Source organism: Cyprinodon tularosa, unplaced genomic scaffold, assembly GCF_016077235.1.
Source record: "Cyprinodon tularosa strain WSP-4 unplaced genomic scaffold, ASM1607723v1 ctg859, whole genome shotgun sequence".
Taxonomy (NCBI): domain Eukaryota; kingdom Metazoa; phylum Chordata; class Actinopteri; order Cyprinodontiformes; family Cyprinodontidae; genus Cyprinodon; species Cyprinodon tularosa.
Window position 1 is genome coordinate 307,487 of NW_024039628.1, and position 17,973 is coordinate 325,459.

At 52.9% G+C, this 17,973-nt stretch overlaps 1 protein-coding gene across 2 annotated transcripts in view; it reads right to left on the minus strand.

Annotated features, from left to right (window-relative positions):
• Nucleotides 1–17,973, minus strand: part of LOC119775220 (eukaryotic translation initiation factor 4 gamma 1-like) — a 43,079-nt gene that overhangs the window by 12,684 nt on the left and 12,422 nt on the right. Inside the window, exons 4-15 of one of the 2 annotated variants that reach the window (XM_038273118.1) lie at nucleotides 17,423–17,455; nucleotides 15,504–15,695; nucleotides 15,325–15,427; nucleotides 10,548–10,684; nucleotides 8,043–8,135; nucleotides 5,017–5,104; nucleotides 4,169–4,942; nucleotides 4,012–4,100; nucleotides 2,748–2,931; nucleotides 2,548–2,681; nucleotides 2,342–2,467; nucleotides 1,850–2,260 (exon numbers count right to left, since the gene is read on the minus strand). In XM_038273118.1, the coding sequence (XP_038129046.1) occupies nucleotides 1,850–2,260; nucleotides 2,342–2,467; nucleotides 2,548–2,681; nucleotides 2,748–2,931; nucleotides 4,012–4,100; nucleotides 4,169–4,942; nucleotides 5,017–5,104; nucleotides 8,043–8,135; nucleotides 10,548–10,684; nucleotides 15,325–15,427; nucleotides 15,504–15,695; nucleotides 17,423–17,455 (2,364 nt within the window). The remainder of the gene's footprint in view (nucleotides 1–1,849; nucleotides 2,261–2,341; nucleotides 2,468–2,547; nucleotides 2,682–2,747; nucleotides 2,932–4,011; nucleotides 4,101–4,168; nucleotides 4,943–5,016; nucleotides 5,105–8,042; nucleotides 8,136–10,547; nucleotides 10,685–15,324; nucleotides 15,428–15,503; nucleotides 15,696–17,422; nucleotides 17,456–17,973) is intronic. The other variant, XM_038273119.1, reaches the window with a different exon arrangement.

Genomic DNA, 17,973 nt, shown 5'->3' on the forward strand with positions numbered 1-17,973 from the left:
CCCTGGTAGTACCCTGGTAGTACTCTGGTAATGCCCTGGTAGTACCCTGGATGTACCCTGGTAGTGCTCTGGCAGTACCCTGGATGTACCCTGGTAGTGCTCTGGTAGTGCCCTGGAAGTACCCTGGATGTACCCTGGTAGTGCTCTGGTAGTGCTCTGGCAGTGCTCTGGTAGTACCCTGGTAGTACCCTGGATGTACCCTGGTAGTGCTCTGGTAGTGCTCTGGCAGTGCTCTGGCAGTGCCCTGGTAGTGCCCTGGTAGTACTCTGGTAGTGCCCTGGTAGTACCATGGTAGTACTCTGGTAGTGCCCTGGTAGTACTCTGGTAGTGCCCTGGTAGTACTCTGGTAGTGCCCTGGTAGTACCCTGGATGTACCCTGGTAGTGCTCTGGTAGTGCTCTGGTAGTACCCTGGATGTACCCTGGTAGTGCTCTGGTAGTGCTCTGGCAGTGCTCTGGTAGTACCCTGGATGTACCCTGGTAGTGCTCTGGTAGTGCCCTGGTAGTACCCTGGATGTACCCTGGTAGTGCTCTGGTAGTGCCCTGGTAGTACCCTGGATGTACCCTGGTAGTGCTCTGGTAGTACTCTGGTAGTACCATGGATGTACCCTGGTAGTGCTCTGGTAGTGCCCTGGTAGTACCCTGGTAGTACTCTGGTAATGCCCTGGTAGTACCCTGGATGTACCCTGGTAGTGCTCTGGCAGTACCCTGGATGTACCCTGGTAGTGCTCTGGTAGTGCCCTGGTAGTACCCTGGATGTACCCTGGTAGTGCTCTGGTAGTGCTCTGGCAGTGCTCTGGCAGTGCTCTGGTAGTACCCTGGTAGTACCCTGGATGTACCCTGGTAGTGCTCTGGTAGTGCTCTGGCAGTGCTCTGGTAGTACCCTGGATGTACCCTGGTAGTGCTCTGGTAGTGCCCTGGTAGTACCCTGGATGTACCCTGGTAGTGCTCTGGTAGTACTCTGGTAGTACCATGGATGTACCCTGGTAGTGCTCTGGTAGTGCCCTGGTAGTACCCTGGTAGTACTCTGGTAATGCCCTGGTAGTACCCTGGATGTACCCTGGTAGTGCTCTGGCAGTACCCTGGATGTACCCTGGTAGTGCTCTGGTAGTGCCCTGGTAGTACCCTGGATGTACCCTGGTAGTGCTCTGGTAGTGCTCTGGCAGTGCTCTGGTAGTACCCTGGTAGTACCCTGGATGTACCCTGGTAGTGCTCTGGTAGTGCTCTGGCAGTGCTCTGGTAGTACCCTGGAGGTACTCTGGTAGTGCTCTGGTAGTGCCCTGGTAGTACCCTGGATGTACCCTGGTAGTACTCTGGTAGTGCCCTGGTAGTACCCTGGATGTACCCTGGTAGTGCTCTGGTAGTGCTCTGGTAGTACCCTGGATGTACCCTGGTAGTGCTCTGGTAGTACTCTTGTAGTACCCTGGTAGTGCTCTGGTAGTACTCTGGTAGTGCTATGGTAGTACTCTGGTAGTGCTATGGTAGTACCCTGGTAGTGCCCTGGTAGTAACCTGGTAGTGCCCTGGTAGTGCTCTGGTAGTACTCTGGTAGTGCTCTGGTAGTATCCTGGTAGTGCCCTGGTAGTACTCTGGTAGTACCCTGGTAGTACTCTGGTAGTGCCCTTGTAGTACCCTGGTAGTGCTCTTGCAGTGCTCTGGTAGTACCCTGTAGAGGTAGCTCCATCTTTGCAGGTCCAATCGTAAGAGGTGACTCTACCCTGGCTTTTATCGGGGGTATCGGTGTAAAGGGAGGCCTTCATCAATCAACTTCTCAGCAACAGTCAAACCGCGACAGGCTGGGAGGGTTAAACCATTAGCTTAGCCTCTCCTAGCATGGTGTAGCGTAGCTTACCCCTGAGAGACAGCGGCACATGTTGGCGTAGGCCACAGAGAAGTCGGGCTCGGAGATGGCCTTCTCAAAGGTGAGGTCGATGACGCCCTTTAACCTCTCCTCGGTGTCGATGGTCAGCTCCTGCACCTGCTTCATCAGCTGCTGGAACTTCTGGGGGGTGAGTTTGTTGAGGATACTGCGGACCCTCTTGAACAGCTCCTGGGTTTTCATCTGCTCGGGGTCATTCTCCTGCGGCTGCTCGGCCTCTCGGCTCCGAGTCGTTTTCTTTACCGACGGTTTCCAAGCCTTCTCCGCCTTGTTCAGCTGCACGTCGTCGTTGAGCGACATGCTGGTGATGATCTTCCTCGGCTCCTTCCTGGGGACCTGCTGGGACCGTCGGGGCACGCCCACCCCAAGGCCCATTCCAGGGGGCTGTAGAGAAAGACGGAGTGCATCATCAGGGTGAGGACTGAGAAACACACCATGGCCCACATTCAGGGGCCGGTGACTCACAGGTCCTCGGCTTCCTCCCCCCATTCCAGGCCTGCCAAGGTTGGCGAAGGAGGGCGTGAAGTCAGGGCCACAGTTCATCCCTGGGAGGCGGCTGGAGTCCAACTGGCGAAGAGGAGTCTTGTTGGCCTGATGAAAAAAAAACAGTTTATTTCAGCTGAACAGTTTCTGTCTGTCGTCATCTCCATGGAAACCGGGGGGGTCAGCACCTTGTCCAGGACAACGTCGCTGATGGCCGGCAGACCTTCAGGCTTGTTCATGCTGGCGGAGCTGAACTGGAACTCAAGGAGGAACTGTCTGTCGTATTTCTTCTTCTCCTCTCTGTTAATTGGCTTGGACAGATCTGCAGCAGATAGAACAAGTCAGCCAATACACCCCCCATAACCCCCAACACCACCGTCACACCCACCCTCTTTGTACTGGTATTTCTTGTCGGTAGAAGCAGACTGAATGTTCTCGGCGTCCAGCTTGTCCTCTTTGTCCTCCCAGGTCAGGTCGGCCTCCTCCTGGAGTAGGGGGGCTGCAATAGGGGGCTTTGGCTCTGAGGGGGGGGCAGGCGCCGGCTCAGGCTCGGGTCGGGCAGCTACCTGCTCCTGGATGATAGCAGGAAGTAGATTTAAACTGTGAGGCATCGGCATCTGGCCGAGGTTATCAGAACGCAGAACAGAAACACGCCTACAAGTGTTCTTCACACCTGGAAGCATTGAACAAGGTTCATCAAACACGCCAACATGACTTCCTGTTTAGCCTCATCTTAATCGATCGGCCAACTTTAGGCAGCCATGTTTGAAATAAACCGGCTCTGATGGACAAAAGATGAGAGACGTTTCTGGAAGGCAGGTCTCCTTAGACCGCACAGTCCTGGACGGGTCTGATTTCTCTAGACTGGATCACCCGCACTTGTAGAGTTCAGAACCGAGACCCGACCCCTTACCCACAATTACCCCCATTTATTACCCGGCCCGGACCGCACTGACCCGTGAATACTGAAGTACGACCCCTTACCCACAATTACCCCCATTTATCACCCGGCCCGGACCGCACTGACCCGTGAATACTGAAGTACGACCCCTTACCCACAATTACCCCCATTTATTACCCGGCCCGGACCGCACTGACCCGTGAATACTGAAGTACGACCCCTTACCCACAATTACCCCCATTTATTACCCGGCCCGGACCGCACTGACCCGTGAATACTGAAGTACGACCCCTTACCCACAATTACCCCCATTTATTACCCGGCCCGGACCGCACTGACCCGTGAATACTGAAGTACGACCCCTTACCCACAATTACCCCCATTTATTACCCGGCCCGGATGTTAACAGCTGTTCATTGGTTGAAGGTTCATTCCCAGATTAACAGGTTTGCCTCGTTGCTTAAATAAAATCCTGATATATGGCTATTCTTCAATCAGTTTATTTTTTAAGATGTAGAGTTAATAAGTCAGAAAATAAAAACAAGTTTAATTCATGCTGTAACCACTATACCCTAATTATCCAGCGTTTCCCTGAAGGAATAATCCCACGGGATAAGTACAGCTAAGGCTACGTCTTTAACATCTTTAATTCATAAATAATGGTTTTGGGTTTTTTTCTACCCGTAGATGCGAGCTTCATACGGGCCCCCGGCCCCCTACAGGACTCCACCTGAGTTCAGGGGGAACAGACCTCTTTAAAGGCATCCAGGAGGTCTCCAACCGCCTCCTTCTTGTTCAGGTCCTTCATCTTCCTCTTCTTCTTTGGCACAGACAGAGCAGCTGCAGAGAGGAGCACATTCAGGCTTTCTGTCTGCAAACACGCGGCAGCTCTGCTTCTACAGACTGACCTTGCATAGTAGATTCTACAGGGGAGGGGGTGACGGCAGGAGGACTGGGAGCATCCTTCTCCTCCACTGTGGGAGGAGCAGGAACATGAGGAGGAGGAGGAGTAGAGGAAACCGTCTCTGTGGGAGATGGCGTCTCCTCCTTGGCGTCAGGCTGCGGAGCCTCAGGGACGTCCTTGGAGACGCCGTCCTGTGGCTCCGGCTGATCGGTTTCAGTCCGGGTTTCAGTAGCAACAGATGGTACCAGCTCAGCGGCAGTGGGCGTGGCCATAGCGGGCTGTGAGCTAGGTGGGCCGGCCTCCTCTCTCAGATCAGGCTCGGCTATCGGGCTGTCGTGGCGCTCGGCTGCGGCGGCTGCAGGGGGGCGCTGTGGGGCCTGGAGGCCGTTGGGTAAACGGAGCTCCTCGGGCTGAACGATGGGAGATTCTAGGGCGTCCTCTGACTGAGGGGGGGACCCCTCTGAGTCCAGGTCTGCCACGCCGTTTGAGCTGAGGGACAGCTCCACGGACACCACGCCTTCCTCTGGCTCCTCCCCCTCTGCTGCACAGCTGCTGGGGGGGGCCGGCTCAGGCAGTGGTGCAGGGTAGGCAGGAACCTCAGGAGCTACTGGGGGGGAGGGGCCTCTCTGAGGGGGCGGGGCATCCATCACATCACTGGGGGCTGGGTTAGAGGTGTGTGAGAGTGGAGGGGGGGCAGAGGAAGGGGCCTCCGTCAGGGGGGTGTCCACCTTGGCGAGCTCAGGGGTCAGAGAGAGCGGCGTTAGCTTCCCGCCGTCATCTGAAAGACAAAATAACGTCCGTTAACTCTGGTCAAACCCCCCCCCCCCACCTCGAGACGCACGGGGCCCCCACCTGCTCCATCTAGTCCCCCCAGGGCTGCTGATGCTGAGATGTTCTCACCGTTGGCCTGAGGCGGCGCCGGGCTCTCTGGTCCAGACGTCTGAGGGAGAAAACAGGCAGATCTTCAGGTCCCAGCTGTGAACCTGGACCTGGAGCAGATCTTCAGGTCTCAGCTGTGAACCTGGAGCAGATCTTCAGGTCTCAGCTGTGAACCTGGACCTGGAGCAGATCTTCAGGTCTCAGCTGTGAACCTGGACCTGGAGCAGATCTTCAGGTCTCAGCTGTGAACCTGGAGCAGATCTTCAGGTCTCAGCTGTGAACCTGGAGCAGATCTTCAGGTCTCAGCTGTGAACCTGAACCTGGAGCAGATCTTTAGGTCTCCGCTGTGAACCTGGAACTGGAACAGATCTTCAGGTCTCAGCTGTGAACCTGGACCTGGAGCAGATCTTTAGGTCTCCGCTGTGAACCTGGACCTGGAGCAGATCTTCAGGTCTCAGCTGTGAACCTGGAGCAGATCTTCAGGTCTCAGCTGTGAACCTGAACCTGGAGCAGATCTTTAGGTCTCCGCTGTGAACCTGGAACTGGAACAGATCTTCAGGTCTCAGCTGTGAACCTGGACCTGGAGCAGATCTTTAGGTCTCCGCTGTGAACCTGGAGCAGATCTTCAGGTCTCAGCTGTGAACCTGAACCTGGAGCAGATCTTTAGGTCTCCGCTGTGAACCTGGACCTGGAGCAGATCTTCAGGTCTCAGCTGTGAATCTGAACCTGGAGCAGATCTTCAGGTCTCCGCTGTGAACCTGGACCTGGAGCAGATCTTCAGGTCTCAGCTGTGAACCTGGAGCAGATCTTCAGGTCTCAGCTGTGCACCTGGACCTGGAGCAGATCTTCAGGTCTCAGCTGTGCACCTGGACCTGGAGCAGATCTTCAGGTCTCAGCTGTGAACCTGGACCTGGAGCAGATCTTCAGGTCTCAGCTGTGAACCTGAACCTGGAGCAGATCTTCAGGTCTCAGCTGTGAACCTGGAGCAGATCTTCAGGTCTCAGCTGTGAACCTGAACCTGGAGCAGATCTTTAGGTCTCCGCTGTGAACCTGGACCTGGAGCAGATCTTCAGGTCTCAGCTGTGAACCTGGACCTGGAGCAGATCTTCAGGTTTCAGCTGTGAACCTGGACCTGGAGCAGATCTTTAGGTCTCCGCTGTGAACCTGGACCGGGAGCAGATCTTCAGGTCTCAGCTGTGAACCTGGAGCAGATCTTCAGGTCTCAGCTGTGAACCTGGAGCAGATCTTCAGGTCTCAGCTGTGAACCTGGAGCAGATCTTCAGGTCTCAGCTGTGAATCTGAACCTGGAGCAGATCTTTAGGTCTCCGCTGTGAACCTGGACCTGGAGCAGATCTTCAGGTCTCAGCTGTGAACCTGGAGCAGATCTTCAGGTCTCAGCTGTGCACCTGGACCTGGAGCAGATCTTCAGGTCTCAGCTGTGAATCTGAACCTGGAGCAGATCTTTAGGTCTCCGCTGTGAACCTGGACCTGGAGCAGATCTTCAGGTCTCAGCTGTGAATCTGAACCTGGAGCAGATCTTCAGGTCTCCGCTGTGAACCTGGACCTGGAGCAGATCTTCAGGTCTCAGCTGTGAACCTGGACCTGGAGCAGATCTTCAGGTCTCAGCTGTGAACCTGGACCTGGAGCAGATCTTCAGGTCTCAGCTGTGAACCTGGAGCAGATCTTCAGGTCTCAGCTGTGAACCTGGAGCAGATCTTCAGGTCTCAGCTGTGAATCTGAACCTGGAGCAGATCTTTAGGTCTCCGCTGTGAACCTGGACCTGGAGCAGATCTTCAGGTCTCAGCTGTGAACCTGGAGCAGATCTTCAGGTCTCAGCTGTGCACCTGGACCTGGAGCAGATCTTCAGGTCTCAGCTGTGAATCTGAACCTGGAGCAGATCTTTAGGTCTCCGCTGTGAACCTGGACCTGGAGCAGATCTTCAGGTCTCAGCTGTGAATCTGAACCTGGAGCAGATCTTCAGGTCTCCGCTGTGAACCTGGACCTGGAGCAGATCTTCAGGTCTCAGCTGTGAACCTGGACCTGGAGCAGATCTTCAGGTCTCAGCTGTGCACCTGGACCTGGAGCAGATCTTCAGGTCTCCGCTGTGAACCTGGACCTGGAGCAGATCTTCAGGTCTCAGCTGTGAATCTGAACCTGGAGCAGATCTTCAGGTCTCAGCTGTGAACCTGGACCTGGAGCAGATCTTCAGGTCTCAGCTGTGCACCTGGACCTGGAGCAGATCTTCAGGTCTCAGCTGTGAACCTGGACCTGGAGCAGATCTTCAGGTCTCAGCTGTGCACCTGGACCTGGAGCAGATGTTCAGGTCTCAGCTGTGAACCTGGACCTGGAGCAGATCTTCAGGTCTCAGCTGTGAACCTGGAGCAGATCTTCAGGTCTCAGCTGTGAACCTGGACCTGGAGCAGATCTTCAGGTCTCAGCTGTGAACCTGGACCTGGAGCAGATCTTCAGGTCTCAGCTGTGAACCTGAACCTGGAGCAGATCTTTAGGTCTCCGCTGTGAACCTGGACCTGGAGCAGATCTTCAGGTCTCAGCTGTGAACCTGAACCTGGAGCAGATCTTTAGGTCTCCGCTGTGAACCTGGACCTGGAGCAGATCTTCAGGTCTCAGCTGTGAACCTGAACCTGGAGCAGATCTTCAGGTCTCAGCTGTGAACCTGGACCTGGAGCAGATCTTCAGGTCTCAGCTGTGAACCTGGACCTGGAGCAGATCTTCAGGTCTCAGCTGTGAACCTGGACCTGGAGCAGATCTTCAGGTCTCAGCTGTGAACCTGGACCTGGAGCAGATCTTCAGGTCTCAGCTGTGAACCTGGACCTGGAGCAGATCTTCAGGTCTCAGCTGTGAACCTGGACCTGGAGCAGATCTTCAGGTCTCAGCTGTGAACCTGGACCTGGAGCAGATCTTCAGGTCTCAGCTGTGAACCTGGACCTGGAGCAGATCTTCAGGTCTGCCCCAGACCCCCGTGTGCTACTGCAGCTCACCTGTGGGGGCGTCGGGGTGGAGCCGCTGCGGCCCCCTGACATGATCTCCTCCGTGATGTCCTGGCCTCCTCGGTTAGGATCTCTGATCCTGATCTGTGGAGTGAAAGCAGAGGGTTAGCAGCTGGGAGCAGACCCCCTCCTATTGGGAGCAGACTGGGAGCAGACCCCCCCCCCCCTACTGGGAGCAGACTGGGAGCTGCTGCTTCTAAATGGTGTGAAGCGTAATCAGGTTTGACAGCAGCGGCCTTCCTCTGAAGCCGTCCTGCTCTCCGTCTGTCGATCATGTGCTGTTTATGAAATCAGACCCAGTAAGGAAGCTAAGTGCTAGCAGACAGCTACTGGGCTCAGACTGGTCTATACTGGTTTCAATCAGCTGCTCTCTGACCTACTTTCTAACTGTTTGCTTACTGACCTTTACCTGCTCCGCTCCATGAGCAGCACCGAGCCGGCGGGCCTCACAGCAGAACTTCAGCTCCTGCTGGCTTCATGCTGGACTTTCAACTCCACAGAGCAGGTAGAGGGACGGATACACGGCAGCTTAGTCCCATGACACTCAGAACCGGGCCAGAACCGGGCCAGAACCAGGCCTGTCTCTCAGTAAGCTAGCTAGCAGCCTGATCAAGCCTCTGTTCTGGGCTGAGCAGAGCAGGGAGGGAAAAAAAGGCAGAAAGAGCCTGGCCTTGTAAAGCTGTGGAGAAGGAATGTGAACCCCCGCCCACAGCGAGAGGGGGCCTGAGAGGGGAGGAGGGGCATGGCAGGGCGAATGGGACGCTTTCCAGCTCACAGAGAAAGTTACCAAATAGGCAGCAGCTAGTAGGAGAAACTCCCCTTCTGCAGCACTCTGTGCAGATCAGACCGTCTGAAAGCACAGGAACTAGAGCAGGAAGGGGGGGGGGGGCCACAGCAGCAGCCCTGCAGGCTGAGGGGGGAGGAGACCAGAGTCCACGTGGACCTCAGCTATGTGCTGACATGTCCTCCAGCCCCCTCCCTGCAGGACTTTCTCTCTGAATCAACGTTAGCTTAGCTTAGCTGGATCAACATGCTGATTAAGACCAACTCAAAGAAGCTAGCGTGACGTCATTTAGCTGCGCGGACCCCCGACCCATCAGCCAGGCTTAGCAGCAGCTTCTGAGCTGCTGGTTTGGACTGTTGGACGTTTCTGGAACCAGGAGACGTAAATTAGCCCTGAATCCAGAAACTGAGCCGCCCTCAAAGCTGTTTCTGAAACAGACTGACTTTATCCTGCATGATGGCGGCCGTCCGTGCTGCTAAGATGGCGTAGAACGTCGTGGTTGCCCTGACAACGATGATGACATAATGCCGGGTCCATGTTTCAGTTTTTCAGTTTTGTTACCTGGCTGATAATAAAACGGAAAAGATCCGTTTATGGAGAACTAAGGAGCCGTTAGGCCACAGCTGGGTGGCTAACTGCGCTCAGTAGCTAACAGGTTAGCCTCTGCTAGCTCCGTCTGTTAGCCAAACTAAGCTACAGCACCTTAAACTATGTCTTTAGCGTCGCCTTGTTAGATGACAGAGCTCAGTCTGTCCTTCAGAGGTCAGGATCAGCCCAGCAGGTCTGGTACCGACTGCGACCCAAATAAGCAGAACCGCAGCCTGCAGGACGTCACAGTTCCTCCTCAAACATCCCGTCTGCTGGGCGGCAGCAGCTGCGTTACGTAGATAAAAACATTTAGCCAGGCCAGGCTGGGCTCCTATCTGACCTGACCCCGCCCACTGCTGACATTTCAGGAAACACCGCAGCGTTGAAAGGAGAAGAAAGTCAGGAGTGCGAGGATGGATCCGGGTTAACCAGGATGGGTCCGGGTTAACCAGGATGGATCCGGGTTAACCAGGATGGGTCCGGGTTAACCAGGATGGGTCCGGGTTAACCAGGATGGGTCCGGGTTAACCAGGATGGATCCGGGTTAACCAGGATGGGTCCGGGTTAACCAGGATGGGTCCGGGTTAACCAGGATGGGTCCGGGTTAACCAGGATGGGTCATCCGGGTTAACCAGGATGGATCCGGGTTAACCAGGATGGATCCGGGTTAACCAGGATGGGTCCGGGTTAACCAGGATGGGTCCGGGTTAACCAGGATGGATCCGGGTTAACCAGGATGGGTCCGGGTTAACCAGGATGGGTCCGGGTTAACCAGGATGGGTCCGGGTTAACCAGGATGGGTCCGGGTTAACCAGGATGGGTCCAGGACCAGAAAGCAGAGGCCGTTAGAGGAGATGAACCTCCCAGATCATCGATTGGGTCACATGAGAGGTGGGCGGGGCTCACAGACTCATCAAAGCGGCCATTAGCACGAAGCAGCTTAGGCAACCATCTTTAGAAGGTATGACGATGATGATGGCGGAACAATCAGAAACGCTGAGGAAGATCTGCCCTAAACAGACGACTGAGGCTTCAGAACTAACCGGATCGCTAAAACCCAACGATGAGGAGGAGCTTCCCTTCAAAACGATCATCAGGACCGGATCAGGAACTGGAAACTCTACCTGTTTGCGTTCCCGCTTGGTGGGGACCTGCTGAGGGGGCTGAGGCGGAGCCTGCTGCTGCTGGGGGGCCGGATTCATGATGACGGGTGCTGCCTGCACAGAGGGGGGGAAAGGAGGCTGTGCAGGGTAGTAGGTCCCTGTAGAGGATGAAGCAGAAACACGTTTGGCTGCTCGGCTCAAATGCGACACATCAGTGAGACACATCATCAGAGGCGCTGATGGAATCTGCATAGAAAATACTTCAAACTCCGTTAACCTCCATTATTGAAGAAGCATAACTAGTTATGGTTTCACCATCCAGAACTCAGAGCTTCAGTGTTTAACACCACGTCATGCTGCAGCCTTTAGATGAATCCACAGGCCTGCAGGGATCCTTCCTAGTCTGGAAAATAGTTTCCTGCTGTATAAGAGGAGCCTTTATAAAGCAGGAGCAGCATACTTCTCCTCATTAATAGAGGAGAATAAGAAGAATCCTAGATTTTTTTTTTAAACAGTTGCCAAACTGACCCAGAGCCATAGCTCTGTTGAACCGTCCATTCCACCTGCTCTCATCAGCAATGATTTATGGTATTCTTTATAAATAAGATTGATCTTATTAAAAATCAGATCATCAGCACTCCTCTATCCGCGATTGGTTTGTCTCTGAAGGGGGGGGGGGGGGGGGGCAGCATATGAGGTAGTAATGGAATCTGAACCGGGTTTATTATATATTTGCTCCCAATCAGTAGAGTTATTAGACAGCATGGGATTAATCTCCACTGTTATGCTGATGATGCTAAGCTACATCTGTCTATAATCCAGATGTGAAACCATTACATGATGTAGATCTGTGACTGAATCGGTCAAATCTCTTCAGTCTATCAAAGGTGAACCAAGAAATTGGTAAAACATCTAAAGGATGAACTGAGGAAACATGATGTCACTGATTTCATGTTTAGCATTAGCATTAGCGGCCAGAGGTACGGGTTGGTCCTCTGATGGGTGGGTTGAAACACCTGCTGGTTTTAAGAGGGACAGTGAAGGCAACACCAGCAGTGTGGAGCGCTACAGAAGGACGGCCATTAATGTTCATTTATCACAGCAACAAAAACTTCATCATCAGAGGAGAAAGATTGATTCATGTCCCAGATGTGCTCCATCTAAGTGTTAAAACTACCTTTCTAAGTTTAGTTTTTCTATGTCTGCTTCTGTCTCCTTGAACCCCAGTGGGCCTCAGCAGATGGCCGCTCACACTGAGCCTGGTTCTGCTGGAGGTTTCTTCCTGTTCAAAGGGAGTTTTTCCTCTCCACTGTCGCTACAAGCATGCTTAGTGTGAGGGATTGCTGAAGAGTCAATGAGTCGATGCAATCAGCTGGTTTTCCTTAGATAGAAAACTTTGAATCAATCTGACTGGATGATCTGGTTGATGTGGATCTATAAAGTCACCTCAGATGATCTGATGTGAATCTATAGAAATAAAATGAATAGAATAGAATGAAGGTCAATACTTAACCAGACTCAGACTGTCAGTCTTTTCTGGAACATTAATGATCTGGAAACAACGTCACTGATTTATGGAAACTATCGTCACCAAAGTCAAACTTTAAATATTTACGTTTTAATCCAGAAAACAGGAAGGACAGAAAGAACTGAAGGAACCTTCACAGGTTTTCATACATCCTAGATCCTTCCAGACCTGGAAATCAGATCCAGACGACGACACGGCAGACCCCCCCCCACCTGCTCTCTGTTCCCTTTCCAAAGGCAGCTAGCAGCTCTGCCTCGCTTCAAGCTAACCAGGAACAGCTCAGCCTAAATATAGTCAAAAACTCCCACAGGCTGGAGACGGCGTCCGTTAGCAGACAGACAGACAGAAGGCGGGGGGGTCCACCTACCCTCAGAGGGCTGCTGCTCCTGTGACCCTCGGTTCCCCATGAGGACTCCAGCGTACTGAGACACAAACGGGGTTCCTCCTCTGACCCCCTCAGCCTCCTCTCTGCTTTGCTCCTCCCCCATCGGGGGGTGGGAGAGTGTTTAAAATTAACCATGAAGCCGCGAAGGATCACCTGACCAGAGGAGGTGAAGATCTAACACCTGAAGACAACCTGGACCAGTTTGGACCAGCATCTTCTGGACTCTGTCCCACAGAAACCAGCAGACATGAAGAAACTGAGAAATGAGTTTTTCATTTTTCCTAAAATCCCGATGTGCAGAAATTCCCTTCATACCAAACCAGACCTTCTGCGGGGGGGGACCCAGGAGGTCTCAGAGACCAAAAGACCTGCAGAACCCGTCGCTTCACTTAAGGTCAAAGTTCAGGCCTTCACCACCACAACTGGAACCAGAACCAGAACCGCTGCTGAGCAAAAGGACCGTGGAGGCTCGCCTGGGTCTGTTCAGCACATCTGTGTCTGTCCAAACATCTGGAGTAAGAGGAGCAGCAACAGTAGAACACGGCGGTGGCAGTGTGATGGTCTGGGCCTGTTTAGCCGTGCGAGTTCAGACTGAGCTTGGATCAGTTAACGCGCCGAGTTCGGCTCCACGCCACAGTAGCACGGTTCCTGGCCTCCTAGTGGAGATCTGCGGTACTACAGCGGTACTACAGTCCCACCAGGATTGATGGGAAGTGGATACGACAAACGATGGTCTGATCAGGGCTTCCAGACGCAGGAAACAACGACTGACGTTGAGGTTTATCTCCCTGCTAAGCAGAATCATCGCTGGACACCGCGGCGCGGTAGGAAGCGAGCCTGACTGTAAGGAGCTGAGGCGCTCTGCTCATTGAGAACCGCGCCCAGCCCTACTGATCAACCAGGACAAGGTTAGCGTGGTTCGTTTCGGTCTGCGTCACCATGGTTACCGCTCTTGGACCGATCGGCAGTCTCTAAATGGTAGTGGCCTAGTCAAAGTCCTGAGCTGAACCCCCCTGACAGGAGCAGCAGCTGAGGTAATTTTTCTTCCTTTGGTTCCTTCCTCTCATATTTAAATTCATCCGATGAAACTCTTCGTCTGAAGACATTAAATCGGGAAGGAGGCGGAGCCTTTTCACACCACAGCGTTGCTTCATTGTATGCGATGTTCATCCTGACGGCGCCCACATGCGGCTACAGGAAGGTCCTGATGCTGCAGGCGTCCAATCAGAGCAGGCTGTGCTGGTTCTTCAGACGGAGGAGATGAACGGCCTGAAGCCCAAAGGCTGGGATGCTCAGCGTGAGACTAAATCATGGCGGATGCATCGTTGCATCAGTACGTCGGATCACGGTCAGGACGGGTCATGAAGCGTGTGACGAGGCGGGGCGCGTCTCTACTTGTCTGCATTCAGGGTTTCAGGAGAGCAGGGAGCAGGCTGCATGGTGCTGAGGGAAGCTACGCAGCTCATCCTCTCTGAAGTGACTGCTGAGGTCAGAGGAGTCCAGGTAGAAGTGGAGCATCAGAACCGTTTCCAGATGTTGCAGACAGACGAATTCTGCCGTCTGCTCTCCCACAGCATCATACTGCCACCACCAGGTTGTAGGACAGACGGCCTCCTCACAGCAATCTCTTTCTACAACGAAGCCCAACATCTGGATCATCTCTGATCTAAGGCAGGGCGCCACCAGGGGGCAGGTGGGAGTGGCCATGGCCACCCTAGGCTATGCCCTGGCCCCCCCCACTGGCCAGTGTAGATTGTAGTAGCATGGGTTTAGCGTTTCCCCCCATTATGCACCCGCTCTCCCTGTCCTCCCCCCTCCCCTACCCCATATCAGCGAGCGGTGCTGATGGCGCTTCAGCCGCGCTCGCTGTAACGGCGAGGAAGGTGTAACGCTAACGGCAAGTAAATAAGTCGATTCATTTTGTTAGTGAAAGAAAAGGGGAAATATTAAGGAGGAGGAGGAGAGGATGGAGGAGGAGGAGAGAGAGAGAGAAGGAGGAGAGAGAGAGAAGGAGGAGGAGGAGAGAGAGGAGGAGAGAGAGAGAGAAGGAGGAGAGAGAGGAGGAGAGAGAGAGAGAGAGGAGGAGGAAGGAGAGAGAGAGAGGAGGAGAGAGAGGAGGAGAGAGAGAGAAGGAGGAGGAGGAGAGAGAGGAGGAGAGAGAGAGAGAAGGAGGAGAGAGAGAGAAGGAGGAGGAGGAGAGAGAGGAGGAGAGAGAGAGAGAAGGAGGAGAGAAAGGAGGAGAGAGAGAGAAGGAAGAGGAGGAGAGAGAGGAGGAGAGAGAGAGAGGGAGGAGAGAGAGGAGGAGAGAGAGAGAAGGAGGAGGAGGAGAGAGAGGAGGAGAGAGAGAGAGAAGGAGGAGAGAGAGAGAAGGAGGAGAGAGAGAGAGAAGGAGGAGAGAGAGAGAGAAGGAGGAGGAGAGAGAGGAGGAGAGAGAGAGAAGGAGGAGGAGGAGAGAGAGGAGGAGAGAGAGAGAGAAGGAGGAGAGAGAGGAGGAGAGAGAGAGAGAAGGAGGAGGAGGAGAGAGAGGAGGAGGAGGAGAGAGTGAGAGAAGGAGGAAATGGAGAGGATGGAGGAGGAGAGAAAATGTACAACTTATTTCAAATATAAATAAAACAGAACTATTGTTCAACTCAAAATGTTACCTGGTTTATTTCTGCGCTCATTAGATCAGTAGTAACACCAATAATCTCACTATAAGCCCTAAAGATGCGAGTAGCTGTTTACTGAGATCTTTATGATAGTTTTCCACAGGCAGTGGAACAAACCATGAAATGATGTTTCTGTGTGCCACCCCAAGAATTTAAGAGGCCCCATCTGGCCCCCCTATGAAACATTTCTAGAGGCGCCCCTGACGGCGCAGCTGAGGCCCCAGCAGAGCCTCTTACCATAAGTACCGTATTCAGCTGGGCTGGTTCCGGGGTAGAAAGCCGGGGTTCCGGTTGGGACCGAGTATTGCTGGGGGGTGGCCACGTAGGTCGGCGAGCGGTACTAAACCAGAGAAGGAAAAAGTCGTGATCAGGTCAGATCAGCTTCACCAGGTGATCGCAGGGAACCAAACACACACCTGTCCAATGAAGTAGGCGGGGCCTTGAGGGGAGCTGGGAAACTGCAGCTGCTGCTGGGGGATCATCATCATCTGGGATCCAGGGCCCGCCTGGTAGACGTGGGTAGAAGCCACAGGCCGAGGAGCGGTGCTGGGCGGGACGCCCCGCGGCCCGGTGCCGGACGGCAGGCTGCCCCGGCTGCCGAAGAAGGTCTGCGAGGACGAGATGGAAAGCGTCAGAAACCCGGGAGAGGAGGAGCAATTGGAGACAAAACCTTTGGCTACACTGGAAAAAACCCAAACCATGGGGGCAACAGGAGCTAGCATCTACAGCTAGCTAGCATCTACCGCTAGACAGCATCTACAGCCAGTTAACATCTACGCTAGCTAGCATCTACAGCTAGTTAACATCTACGGCTAGACAGCATCTACGGCTAGACAGCATCTACAGCCAGTTAACATCTACGCTAGTTAGCATCTACAGCTAGCTAACATATACGGCTAGCTAGCATCTACAGCTAGTTAATATCTACCCTAGTTAGCATCTACAGCCAGTTAACATCTATGGCTAGGTAACATCTATGCTAGTTAGCATATACAGCTAGTTAACATCTACGGCTAGACAGGATCTACAGCCAGTTAACATCTACGCTAGTTAGCATCTACAGCTAGCTAGCATCTACCGCTAGACAGCATCTACAGCCAGTTAACATCTACGCTAGCTAGCATCTACAGCTAGTTAACATCTACGGCTAGACAGCATCTACGGCTAGACAGCATCTACAGCCAGTTAACATCTACGCTAGTTAGCATCTACAGCTAGCTAACATATACGGCTAGCTAGCATCTACAGCTAGTTAATATCTACCCTAGTTAGCATCTACAGCCAGTTAACATCTATGGCTAGGTAACATCTATGCTAGTTAGCATATACAGCTAGTTAACATCTACGGCTAGACAGGATCTACAGCCAGTTAACATCTACGCTAGCTAGCATCTACAGCCAGTTAACATCTACGCTAGTTAGCATCTACAGCTAGTTAACATCTACGCTAGTTAGCATCTACAGCCAGTTAACATCTACGCTAGTTAGCATCTACAGCTAGTTAACATCTACGGCTAGCTAGCATCTACAGCTAGCTAGCATCTATGGCTAGGCTAACTGGTCACAATTTATGTCCAGAATCCAGCTGCTGGGCCGGACCAAGCAGAACCGCCTCATTATATGCTGCCTAAGGCCATCAGAACCAGACCCAGACCCAGAACCAGAACCAGACCCAGAACCAGACCACACATGAAACAGGACGGAGGGACAGAAGAGATGGAGAGTTACCTGCAGCGAGTAGAGGCTTCCCTTCAGCAGGGAACAAACAGAACCACAGACTTAACAGAACCCGTCCGTTCATTCAGAACCAGCTACTGAGTTCATTTCGCTGCTGATCAGATTCCTCTCTCTCTCCACCCACACACACACACCTGGTCACCATGGAGACCCAAAAACAGGGCGACAAACACGAAAAATACAAGGCGACAAAAACAACAAACTTATGGCAAGAGAAATGACAAAACAGGGAGAGAAAAAAGGGGCAAAAGACACACAGGGCGACAGAAAAAATAAGGTGACCAAAAGGCAAAAACGGCGAGAAAAACAGCAGCAGTGCTGCTTGTAGGGGTGGCGATGGTTTAGGTGGTCCTAGTCTCCAGCAGCATCAGAAAACTGAAAAAGTACCCGAGTTCCTAGGAACCCTTCTGTCAGAGTAACAGGCGGACAGTCAGCTGCTCGTCTGATTAATTCACTAATTCATGCATCTCTGAAGACACAAACATTCATAGAAGATTTTCATTTTCAGTCTGGATAACCTTTCTAAGACAACAAAGTTGAACCTAAACTGTGTGACGACAGAGAGCCCCGCCCCACCACCTGCCGTCACTGTTAGTACCTGTTGGTGTACAGGTCGGGGCCCGGGGCCAAACTGAAGCAGCAGGAGGAGGAGGGGTGGGGGGTGAGAAAGGTAGAGGTTAAAGGCCACGCATTATTCCAGACCTGCTCAGTTTTCTACTGTGAACATTCGTTACGTTTAAGCAGCTTTTCAGAGACGACTACAAACCAAACGGTTAGCAGATGTTCCTCAGAGCGGAGGACTAACCTCAAGCTGCAACACAATCAGAATCTGGAAGGACCTACACCTTTAGCCTGATCACATAAACTACCTAAACCTTCAGTTGGATAACCTAAACCACCTAAACCTTCAGCCCAATCACCTAAACTACCTAAACCTTTAGCATGATCACCTACACTAGCTAAGGTTTCACCTAAATTACATAAACCTTTAGTTTTTACTACCTTAACCAGCAGGTCAATCACAAAAACTATGTAAACTAGCAGCTCAATCACCTAAACTACCTAAACCTTCAGTCCAATCACCTAAACTACCTAAACTTTCAGATGGATCACATAAACTACCTAAACCAGCAGATCAATAACCTGAAC